Genomic DNA, 12,180 nt, shown 5'->3' with positions numbered 1-12,180 from the left:
CTGGACAAGTGTCTCCCAAGTATCAATGTCAATATTAGATTTTTTTAGGTTCTCCTTCAGCAAGTCCTTATAATTCCGTTGTCCACACATGTTACGGTGCCCTTCTTTCAGCTGAGAGAACAGGACATGTTTTGGGAGGTGATGGTCTGGCAGCTAGACAACATGACCAGTCCAGGGGAATTGCTGATGGATGATCATTGCCTCAATACTGGTGGTCTTTGCCTCTTGCAGGACATTAATATTGGTGCACCTGTCTTCTCATTTGATCTTCAGAATCTTACAAAGGCAGCGTCGATGGTGCCTCTCAAGGACTTTCAAGTGGTGTCTATAGGTTGTCCAAGTTTCGGACCCATACAACGGTGTTGGGAGAATAACGGCTTGATAAACAGGAAGCTTGGTGTCTGTTCCAATGTCCTGATCTTCAAAAATCCTGTGCCGTAAATGAGAAAAAGCTACACTGGCACAGCTCAGGCGATGTTGAATTTCTGCATCAATATCTGCCTTGGATGAAAGATGACTTCCAAGGTAGAGGAAATGATCAACATTCTCTGGTGCAATTCCATTGATTTTGATAGATGGGGCATGTAATACCTCATTTGGAGAGGGCTAATAGAGCACTTTAGTCTCATTGATATTAAGAGTGAAACCAAGACATGCGTAAGCATCGGCAAACACATTCAAGATAGTTTGAAGATCTTTCTCAGAGTGGGCAAAGATTGCGTTGTCATCAGTATACTGAAGTTCCACAATAGATGTTGTGAAAATCTTACTCTTGGCTTTCAGCCTGCTAAGCCTGAACAGCTTTCCATCCATTCTGTAAATGATTTCAATGCCAGCTGTAAACTTCCCAACAATTAGGTAAAGAATGACAGCAATAAAAACCACAAACATGGGTGTGGCGATGATACAGCCCTGTTTGACTCCTGTTTGTACTTTGAAAGGTTCACTCTGGTTGCCAGTGCTGCTCAGAACAGTTGCTTTCATGTTATCATGAAGCAATTGTAGGACATTGATGTATTTATCAGGACGTCCAATCTTAGAAAGTACAGTCCAGAGGGCACAGTGATTCACTGAATCAAAGGCTTTAGTTAGATCAATAAAAGCCATGTACAGTCGTCGGTTTTGCTCCCAACACTTTTCTTGCAGCTGAGCTGCTGTGCTGTGAAGATCATATCCGCAGTTCCACGACATGGTCAGAAACCCCACTCTGTGACTCTGGTAAAATTTCTTCTGAAAGGGGCAGAAGGCAGGTTGTAAGGAATCGCGCCAGAACTTTGCCTGCAATGACTTGGAGGGAGATACCACAATAATTTCCACAATCTACTTTATCCCCTATCTCTTCCTTTATCCAGATTTTAAGGATAAGCAGGTAAAGCTGCCGAATTAACTCTGGTCCACTGCTTTTAAAGATTTCAGTGGGGAGCCCATCTAGATCTGCTGCCTTGTTGTTCTTCATCTGCTTGATAGCATTGTGTATCTCATACAAATTGAGAGTCTCTGAGCTCATCCCTAAATGGTCATTGAGGGATTTGCTCAAGGACTTCATCTGCAACCATAGAATTACGGTTAAGGGATCTTCAAAATGTTCTTTCCAGCAAGAATTGATGGCTTCATTGTCCTTCAGAAGTGTGGTTCCATCCTTAGAGCGAAGAGAATTCATACCATGACAAATTGGCCCATAAACAGCCTTGGTGACTAAAGAAACCACATGTATTGTGGATGTCTGCGAGATGTTGGAGTTCTTGCACTTTCTCAGTCCACCATTTGTTCTTAAGTTCTCTGGTTTAATGTTGTACTTCCGCCCTTGCCTGGCATGGGCCTCTTTATATTACAATTTATGTCATTCTGCCAAGCACAAAATGCCATTCTCTTCTCATTGATGAGTTACTCAATTTCGGCATCATTCTCATCAAACCAATCCTGATGTTTTCTGGTTTGGTAGCCTATGGTTTCCTCACAGGCACTGATGATTACTGCTTTCAACTGGCTCCAATGTTCCTTTAATGGAAGCTTTCTTCTAAGACTGCTTGGAAGTGGTCATACTTAATAGGGTCCTTCAAATCTTGAACCTTCAGCTTGCGCCTGACCTGCTTCTTTTGCAGCCTCCATTTGGGAGCGATCTTAATTTTCATTGTGGATCAAATAAGGCGATGATCAGTCCAACAGTCATCAGCACTTGTCATTGCTCTTGTGAGAAGTACATCACTACGATCTTGGGCACGAACTATGACATAGTCAAGGAGAAGCCAGGGCTTTGACCATGGGTGTCTCCAAGATGTTTTGAACTTTTCCTTTTGTCAGAAAAGAGTGTTCATAATAATAAGTTCATGTTCAGCACACTTGGTCAGGAGCAGAATTCCATTTGAATTACTTTTGCCAGCTCCTTCTTTCCCGATTGTTCCTTTCTACAGGTCTGAGTCTCGTTCAACACATGCATTGAAATCCCCCAGAAGGATGATCTTGTTTTCTGTAGGGGTCTCTGAAAAAATGGTTTCCAACTGAGAATAAAAATCTTCCTTTACATTCTCATCGGCATCCAGTGTTGGTGCATAGGTGCTCACAATAGTTGCCTGTTGATTTTTGGTGAGCCTCAGTCGGAGTATCATAAACCGCTCATTGATGCCAACTGGTACCTCATAGAGGCACTTTACGAGCTTGTTCTTTATAGCAAAGCCCAGTCCATGCAATTGGGGTTCATCTATAGATTTTCCCTTCCAGAAGTAGGTGTATCCTCCTTTCTCCTCCCTCACCTGTCCTTCATCAGCTCTTCTAGTTTCGGACAAAGCAGCAATATCGATGTTAAACTGACTCAATTCACAAGCAATAATGGCTGTACGTTGCTCTGGTTAGTCGCTGTTTGAGTTGTCCATCAGGGTATGTACGTTCCAAGTTCCAAAGTTGAAAAGTTTCTTACATTTTCGACTGCTGAAGTGGTGATCCTGCTGGATGTGGCTATCGAGCCAGGAAAAACAGAGGCAAGACTATTTTTAGGGTACCTTTTCTAACCCTCTCCCCATGTAGGGTGAGCAGAGTGGATCCTAAAAAGGACTGCTTAGTTGTGGGTGCAGCTGCTGAGATGCTCGACCCGCCTCAATCCTCGAGCAAGATGATTGTAGCACACACCCACCGCCTGTGTGTCAGTCTGTGATTAGGAACTTCTGGATTTCATTGTTCTGTTCACGTCGCCGATTGCCACCAGACTTTAGACTTGTGCAAATGTTATTTTCCCAAAAACTGGAAGATGCCTGTGTGGGACTTCTTTACTTGACACCAATGGCATGAACACCATGATGATTGGAGATCCTCTGTCTGCTGCAGCCTTCATCCACCTTCACAGCCATTGTAACATTACACAACAGTTTCACCTCCATTGTGCAGTTATCCCCTGTCTGCTTTGCTGTTAGCGACTTCTTGGATCACACTTTGTCTGGAACCTCGGCCTTGACCGTTCTGCCATGGGTGACCCTAGGGGAGTACATGACTCCAGGCAGCATTGCTCTTGGGGGTCATTGAGACACGCAAGCCTCTCCCCCAAAACAAGGTGGTGATCCATGGAGAGGGGCGCTCAATATATGACCCTGCCGACCCGGTACCTTCTCAGTTCCTTCTTGCTGACTACTGCGACAGTGGGGAAGGAGGGTGGATATTGGAATGAACGTGAACACCACATCTCGAAGAACATTTACGAGAAGGCGAGTAACTGTTTTTTCTTCTTCGAGTGCTTGTTCACGTCGATTCCAATCAGGTGACTCCCAAGCTCTACCCCAGAGGTGGGGTCAGAGTTAAGGAATCGCTGATTGGAGCACTGCTCTGCCGAAAGCTACATCATCTCTGGCGTGTTGGGTGATAGCATAGTGAGAAGTAAACGTGTGCACCGAGGACCACGTTGCTGCACTGCACATTTCTTGTATTGGGACCTGGACCAGGAACGCCGCTGACGAGGCCTGTGCCCTCGTGGTGCGTGCCGTAAGAGTCAAGGCTGGGCTCTTGGCCAGCTTGTAGCACATGCAGATGCAGGACGTGATCCAGGAAGATATTCTTTGAGATGAGACCGGGGGTCCTTTCATCCGGTCTGCTACCGCCATGAACAGTTGGTTCAACTTCCTGAATGGCTCAGTGCGCTCGATATAGAATGCTAGCACTTGCCAAACATCCAATGAGTGTAGCCTCTGCTCTCGACTACTGGCATGAGGCTTAGGATAGAACACAGGTAGAAAAATGTCTTGGCTAGTATGAAAGAGTGACACTACCTTGGGAAGAAAGGCTGGGTGAGGCCTGAGTTGCACCTTATCTTTGTGGAAGACCATGTAGGGTGGAACGGAGGTACGGGCCTTTAGCTCTGACACTCTCCTAGCCAATGTGATGGCCACCAGGGAGGCCACCTTTCACAATAGAGAAAGGAGCAAGTCGCTATTGACTCAAAAGGGGGACCCATTAATTTGGAGAGGACAAGATTGAGGTCCCACACTGGGACAGGCTGTCTGGTCTGAGGATGTAGGAGACCCAAACCCTTGAGGAAACAGCTACCATGGGGTTAGCAAATAGGGATCAGCCAGATGCTCCTGGGTGGAAGGCTGAGATAGCAGCGAGATGTACTTTGATGGATGAAGCTGCCAGTGCTTGTTGTTTCAGGCACAGAAGGTACTCTAAAATGAGTGTATAGACGCCAGTAGTGGAGGTGTACACTGCTAGGCACACCAGCAAGTGAACCTTTTCCACTTAGCTAGATGTGTGGCCCTAGTAGATGGTTTCCTACTGCCAAGTAGGACCTCCCTTACTGGTTCTGAGCACAGAAGCTCCATGGGGTTAAACCATGAAGCTTCCAGGCCATGAGATGGAGGGACTGGAGATCTAGGTGGTGAAGACAACCGTAGTCTTGAGTGATCAGATCGGAATGCAGTGGTAACTCGATCGGAGTGTCCACTGTCAGCTCCAGGAGCGTGGTGTACCAGTGTTGTCAGGGCCACCCAGGGCCACCAGAATTACCTCCACTCTGTCCCTGCGGATCTTGAGAAGTGCCTTGTGCACAAGAGGGATTGGGGGAAAGGCATACAACAGGGTTGCCAGGGTGTGCATACCTAATGACTTCATAGTCGCCCAGAAGTCTTTTAGACTGTGCAGCTTGGAGTCTGTTTGCTCCGAAAATAACCCTGCGCCTTCGAATGGTAGGTCCTGCAGGGTTTGCTGAGGCTCCAGGGGCAACCCAGACGCCTGTAGCCTTGAGCTCCTCCTCATGGCTACTCCTGAGGAATGGGTGTGGGCAGCTGAGTCCAATGAAGCCTGGAGGGAGGGTCACGCCACTGCCTTCCCTTCATCAATGATAGTCGAGAACTTGACTCTGGAGTCTGATGGAATCAGCAACATAAACTTCAACATGGAGGCCCACAAGTTGCATAGATTTTCCTGCCAAAAAGGTCCATCCTTTTAGACTCCTTGGATTCAGGGGCCAGCCCTTGATGCCCCCATCTCTCTTTCTCATTCACTGCCGATACTATGAGGGAGCATGGTTGCAGGTGAGAGAACAGATACTCGTACCCCTTGGAGGGAACAAAGTACTTACGCTCTACTCCCCTTGCGGTGGGCGGGATTGAGGCAGGGGTCTACCACAGAGTCTTAATATTGCTCTGGATAGTTTTTATCAGTGGCAGAGCTACCCTGGATGGTCCCTCTGGAGCAAGGATGTCGACCATGAGGTCTTCGGGTTCAACCACCTCCTCCACCTGTAACCCCATGTTATGGGCAATCCTTCATAGAAGGTCCTGGTGGGCCCTGTGGTCAACTGGGGGAGGGCCCGAGGTTGAAGTTCCCGCCACCGCTTCACCCGGGGACATAGATGAGGAGGCCAGAGGTTGATGGGGTCCTCCTGACCCTCCGTCTCCCTCACCTCCTCCTGTTCAGCGTCTGGGGCCTCTATGGCGGCAATAGCCAAGGTGACAGTAGCCTGGCCTTGCAATGAGTCATACCTCAGAGTTACCTCGGTGGCAACCTGGGCCGGCTGTGGGGCTTGCGCCAAGGTCGCCTCAGATTCTAGGGGCGTAGGCTGGTCCTTGGCTGTCTGGATAGTCGGTGCTCCGAGGCCACCAAACAGGAGCCCAGGGGGTCCAAAAAGGCCATTGCACTGGAGGCTGCCACTGGGGTTGCCGTGTCATTGATGCCTCCCTCCATCGCTTGTCGGATCTGTGCCTGCTGCAACGGGAATAGTACGAGTCACCACCCGAGTCCGAAGACATGGATCTCGACTGAGATGACCACAGTGGCACCACATGGTACTGCGCTGGGGACTTGTGCCGAGTTGATGATGCAGGGGACCGGTGTTGAGACGCTTGGGCTGGGCACTGAAACCAGGAATTTGGTGTCATGGATCTGGTGCCGGGGACCGGTGTCGTGGATCTGGTGCCAGGGACCGGTGCCGAGAGTCCAGTGCCAAGGGTCAGTGCCGGTCCTCTCTCAGAGCCGGGTTGTCTGTGCATCCTGCAGTGCCGGAGAGCGCCAGTGCCAAGGGTCTCTTAGACTAGAGTCCTTCCTCAGCACCGTGTCATGTACCAATGCCGGGGCACTCCCTACGGATGTGCTCGGTGCGGGGTCCTGGCGATCCGCAGCAGACTGGGGATGAACGGCGGAGTCCATGAGCAACTGCTTCAGTCAGAAGGCTGCTATCAAATCCCCCCTCACTCTTCTCTTCTGCAGACTAAATAACCCCACTTCCCTCAGCCTCTCCCCATAAGTCATGTGCCCAGCCCACTGATCATTTTCGTTGCCCTCTGCTGGACTCTCCAATTTGTCCACAAATATATTTGTGGGTCGCATATTGAGTGCCATGAAGGTACCACTCCAGGGGGCCCCACAACCAACCCAATGGGAGCTGCTAAGGGAAAACTTTCCGATGACTGTGCATGTGGCGCGCACACACCTGATTGGAATTGACATGAGCAAGCACTCGAAGAAGAACTGGAGTTCCTACAGCAACTGGAAAACCCCTTCCATTGGCATAGGCTGCATCTACACAAGGGGGCTATGCCGATATAGTCTCCATAGTGTAGACATACCCTGGGCCCTTAAGGTCTCCAGCAGGCATCTGGTGCCCTCCAAGCCAATGGGAGTTGGATCAAGGGACTGGACAGAATGACCCTGGGGCTGGGCACTGCATCGCAGCCCAGGCAAGGGAGCTACATTTTATCTTCCTCCTGCTCTCAGGGCTTGGTTGCTATGGAGGGCAAAGCAGCGTTTGAAGTGTTTTGGGGCTGTGGAGAACACTATTCTGGAGCATTTATAGCTAAGGAGCAGGTTGGGCAATTCACTTCCAATGTGGCAGAGAAATTCAATCTCTGCCCCAGAACTAGCCTCCCAATTCTGAGCCTGCAATTCCTTTGGTTTGTGGGTTTTCGGTGGGATGACAAAACTGAGTTTATAATGGAAACTTGGTAGCAGCTTTAATTATGGACTGGCTCCTGTTACTCCCTAATTACACACACCCACATACACACACACCCTTTCTACCATGCAACGTGTGCCAAGACCACTTTGCACCCAGACCTGGTTGCTCCTCCTGGCTGGCGTTAGGTTCTCTCCTCTGCAGATCTGAAACGAGGCCAGCTTCTGGAGTCTTGCCCTATGTGGGGAAACATGGAGACTGTCAGCCTGTCTCTATGCCTCTTGCCACGGCTATAGCTCAGGAGACGAGGCACAGGCCTGTGCATATGGCAGCTGTGTCACTGCTTGTAGTGAAGCCGCTTGGGCCACACCTGGAAGGTCTCTGCCTCTCCCACGCGACGCAGATGGCCAGGTTTCCAGAGAGCTCAGGGCCGGCACACACCAGAGCGTGCAGCTCTTCTGAAAGTCCAACCCCATTTTCTAGCAAGCACAGGATGCTCTGACAGCTGCTTTCTGGCCAGTGTAAAAGCCACATCTATCATGAGAATCTAGCAGGTAAGCTGGCCCTTGCCCTGGGCCTCCCGCCCGATCCCGTGGACTCTACTGTGCGGTGTGAGCTGGAACACACCGATTCTATAGTAGTGATTCTCCTGCAGTAGCGCCCTGATCTGCAGTGCCACAGATCTGCTCCGGCCCTTTAGCTACGCACAGGAGACCTGTCGTGCTGGGGAGGGGCATATACTCCTCCCTCCGCCCACCCCGTCAGAATGGAAATCGGGACCCTGCAGTGACAGGAGCTGGGAAGGAGCTGCTGTTCCTCCGCGCCCCCCTCATTCACCGTGGCCTCTGGCATTGGGGTCAAACCTTGCTACCTCAGCCGCGGCTGGAGGCCTCAGCCCTCACCGTGCTGGGAGCTGTACGAACATGGGATCCGGGACAGCTTGGGTCCCAGAGCAGACCTAACAGGGGATTGAGAGAAACAAGCAGTTTGCATGGGGGAGTCGGGGTTATGGCAGCAGATGCCCGGCTCTCAGCCAGGCCGGGCAAAGGCAGTTGGCGAAGGGACGTTAAAAGAAGTAAGGAGCAAAAACTGAACCGCCCTGCACCAGATCTGGGTGCGTGGGGTGGCGGGCAGCAGAGACTAATTAAGAGAGTGTTAGTGTTTTTTCAGTGTGTGTGTGTATTTGTGTGTGTGTGTGTGTGTGTGTGTGTGTCTGCTTCCCCCTGCTGGCATGGATGAGCCTTCTGCTGCCACCTGCTGGAGGGAGTGAGCCCTGGGGTGGGTGTGACCCTGTCCCTGCTGCCAGGGAAGAGCCCCACTTGTGTGTGTTCGTCCCCGCTGCCCCCGCTGCTGGGGTGAGCCCTGCTCTGCGTGACTGTTACAGTGTCTCAAACCTGGAGTCCTTTCAGACTCCAGCCTCTGCCAGGGGTCAGGGAGACAGATGCTCTCCAGCGCCCATTCCTTGGTGTCGCAGGAGCAGACCCCATTGCAGTCCCCGGGAGCCCATTGCCAGTGGCACCCTCTGGCCCTGGCTATGCAGTGGGGCCAAGCAGATGATGCTGTTAGCAGTGGAGCTGTGGCTGGGGGGGGCAGGGGAACTGCACTGCACCTGTTTGCCACAGCTGTCCTCCGTGCACAGAGCCGCGGCGCTGACAGGCTGGTGGGTCTGGCAGGTGGGGCTCCCCAACCTTCTCTCCCCTGCCACCTGCAAGGAGACCCAGAGGGGCATTTCTGAAAGCAAGCAAAGCAACCCTCTCCCCCCGTGGCCCCTCTGCCAGCCGCTGGCACAGCGAGCACTAGCCAGGGCACTCCCCCAAGGGAGGAACCACACACTCTGGGAGGGCCCCAGGGCATGGAGCCCAGCAACACGGCCAGGGCGTGAGTCGCTCTGCGATGTGCGTATGTGGACAAGGCCTCGGTCTCCCTGCAGGCTGCTCCTCCCTCCCCACAGGGCAGGAAGCTGAACAGGGGCACATGCAGAAATGCTCCCACAACACCCTTCAGAGAGCCAGCCAAGGCCGGCCTGTCATGCCAGCCGCTGCCACGGAGGACTCGTCCACTGGGAGCCCTTTGCAGGCCCCTGCCTCGCTGTCCCAGGGAGGAGGCAGCTCCGTGGTGCGCCTCGTCTGGCGTGTTCCTTACCGGGGTCTTGGCTTGGCACGTCAGCCCCTGGCTCGAGGCGTACTTCTGACGCAGCTCGTTCCTCTCCTTCCTCGTCCGCAGACGCTTCTTCTTCTGATGGAACTGGTGAGGTGAGCAAGGACCCCACACTCAGGGGACAGCCCTGCTCCCCAGGAAACACACCATTCCCCACCACCCACAGCCCTCAATTGAGCCAAAGAAACCCACGCTGAGGCCAAGGGACGGTAACACGTCACCTGCAAAGCTGGCCCCCATCCGGCCCATCCCGCTACCCTCGTGTGCAGGAGGCCTGGCCCTGGGGCGCCCAGCTCGCCGACGGTGCTTCAGCAACACCCCCCCCCCTCCAGCATTCGCCAACAACAGCAGACCCCAGCCCTGACGGACGCAGCCCCAGCCTCCCCGTGCTGCTCCCAGTGAGGCAATAGCTGGGACCGGCTCAGCCCTGGGCGCTGCAGCTGGTTTCCTAACTCCCAAAGCTCTTGCTGTGAAGGGTGAGTCGGGCAGCCCGGGTCGCCGGTGAATCAGGGAGCCCGGCCACACTACGCTGCCCCGCTATTTCCAGCATCATTCACACCCCACGTGCTCCTGACCCCCTCCCATGAGAGAGTGTCACCCCATCTGCCTCCAGCCGCCACCCGGCCCCTAAGCAGCCCCCTCCTGGAATGGCAGGTGGGCAGCTGAGGAGCCGGGAGCTGGCAGGAGAATGGCCACCCCATGCGGAGTGTAATGGTCTCACTTCCGGGGCCTGGGCATGGGGCGTCAGCCAGGGGACTATGAGCCCCAGACCCGGGGTCAGACATTCACATTTCCCCTGGGGCGCTGCCCATAGTTACATCCCTCCCTCAGCCGCATGGCTCTCACCTTCTCTGCCACGCTGAGTAAATGAGCAGGGAGGCCGTCGGACTGGGAGCTGTTGGAGCCGCTGGTGCTGTGCCAGGCAGAGAGCCCCTTAGCTGTTTGCATCGATTCCTGGCTGCCGAGGCCACAAGGGCCCATTCCGACCACCCTGCAGAAGAGACAGCCCCCATCCCCCAGCCATCCCTGCAGCCAGCCCAGCACCCCGAGCTGAGCCCCCAGCCACCCCGAGCCAGTCTGGATTTACGGAGGCCAAGTGGCGGAGACTCGCCCTGGCCCAGGCCAGCTGTTCCGATGGGCATTCCCCTCCCTGCTGAACAGGGGCCCTTCTCTCTCCTCTGGACTTGTTACTTCAGCTCCCAGCCACTGAATCTCGCTTTGCCGGTGCCTGCGGCATTCAGAGCCCCCTGCTAGCAGAAATCTCCTCCCTGCCGTGAGTCAGGAGGCTCCTGCTGAACTCATGCTCCCTGGCAGGTCCCAACTCCCGAGTGCTGGGCGCAGCCAAGGCCCGGGGGCTTTAGGGACAGAATGAGCTTGGGGCAGCTGTCACTTGGGGGTTCCCTGAGGAGGGCCAGGAGCACAGCCCCGCAGCTCTGGGGTCTCAGGGCTCAGAGAGGTGGGGGCCAGGTGCTGAGAGGGTTTCATTGGGCCAGCCAGCCTTCATCCAGTCAGGCACAGCACAGCCTGCGCCAGGAATGCAAAGGGTTCAGCCCACCTTCCTCCCTCCGAGGCTCCTCCAGAGATGGGCCTGGCCAGCCATGGACCAGGTGTCTCTAGAGCGGCAGAGCTCAGGAGGGGGTTCCTTGGAGGGTGACAGGGCGGCGATACCTGGACTCAACGTCTGACAGGGAGATGTCACTCCAGGCACCGTCTGAGTCCTGCCCACGGCCCAGATCCTTGAGCTTTCGATGGATTTGCTGTTGAAGCAGCTCCTGGAGCTCGGACAGACACTGCAAAAACTGAGGGTAGAGAGGCAAGAGCTCACACACACCTCCTCTGCCCGCGTCCCCTACGCCCCTGGTGTGCCCACGGCTGGTATAACGCTGCTCCTCTGCCCGCGTTCCTACTCCCCTGGTGTGCCCACGGCTGGTATAACACTGCTCCTCTGCCCGCGTTCCTACTCCCCTGGTGTGCCCATGGCTGGTATAACACTGCTCCTCTGCCCGTGTCCCTACTCTCCTGGTGTGCCCACGGCTGGTATAACACTGCTCCTCTGCCCGTGTCCCTACTCCTCTGGTGTGCCCATGGCTGGTATAACACTGCTCCTCTGCCCGCGTCCCTACGCCCCTGGTGTGCCCACGGCTGCTGGAGGTCCTAGTGTCTCCATGTGTCCCTCAGCCTGCATTGTGCCTGGACCTAATGCCTGGCACTGCCTCTGCCCTTTCTCAGTGTAATCCCAGCCCCGTCTGTGTTCTCCGATGCCCTGAGCACATCCCCAGGCCTGCAGCATGCCCAGAGCTGGGACAACTCTGGAGCCAACCACTCATCACTACTGTCACAAGATGCTCAGGGCTGACCCTCTGTGTATGTTTCTGTGGCTCAGCCTCCAGGCATGAGGCAGGGGAGTGGCTGGCAGCTCTGGAAAGCTGAGGAGAGGTTGGGGCGCTGTAGCCTTGGCAGGCTCCTAGGCTGGATGACCAAGATGCCAGGGAGGTGGCTGGGATGAGGGACGGCGTCCAGGGAGTAGCAGCACGACCGGTGGGTGTAAATTCCCTGGGCACAGCACTCGGGGCTTTCAACACCATTTCACACCGATGGCTGTGAACTGCCAGGCCCAGAGGTGCCGGGGCTGTGAACTGCCAGGCCCAGAG

At 54.1% G+C, this 12,180-nt stretch overlaps 1 protein-coding gene across 1 annotated transcript in view; it reads right to left on the bottom strand.

Annotated features, from left to right (window-relative positions):
- Positions 1-4,134: 4,134 nt before the first annotated feature.
- AGBL2 (AGBL carboxypeptidase 2) overlaps positions 4,135-12,180 on the bottom strand; it is a 28,800-nt gene continuing 20,754 nt past the window's right edge. The window contains exons 13-18 of the mRNA XM_045015930.1: positions 11,198-11,328; positions 10,376-10,520; positions 9,515-9,616; positions 8,982-9,077; positions 7,534-7,609; positions 4,135-6,603 (exon numbers count right to left, since the gene is read on the bottom strand). Coding sequence (XP_044871865.1) covers positions 6,536-6,603; positions 7,534-7,609; positions 8,982-9,077; positions 9,515-9,616; positions 10,376-10,520; positions 11,198-11,328 — 618 coding nt within the window. The 3' untranslated portion in view covers positions 4,135-6,535. The remainder of the gene's footprint in view (positions 6,604-7,533; positions 7,610-8,981; positions 9,078-9,514; positions 9,617-10,375; positions 10,521-11,197; positions 11,329-12,180) is intronic.

The sequence above is a fragment of the Mauremys mutica genome, chromosome 4 (genome assembly GCF_020497125.1).
Source record: "Mauremys mutica isolate MM-2020 ecotype Southern chromosome 4, ASM2049712v1, whole genome shotgun sequence".
Taxonomy (NCBI): Eukaryota; Metazoa; Chordata; order Testudines; family Geoemydidae; genus Mauremys; species Mauremys mutica.
This window is presented reverse-complemented; position numbering and strand designations above follow the sequence as displayed.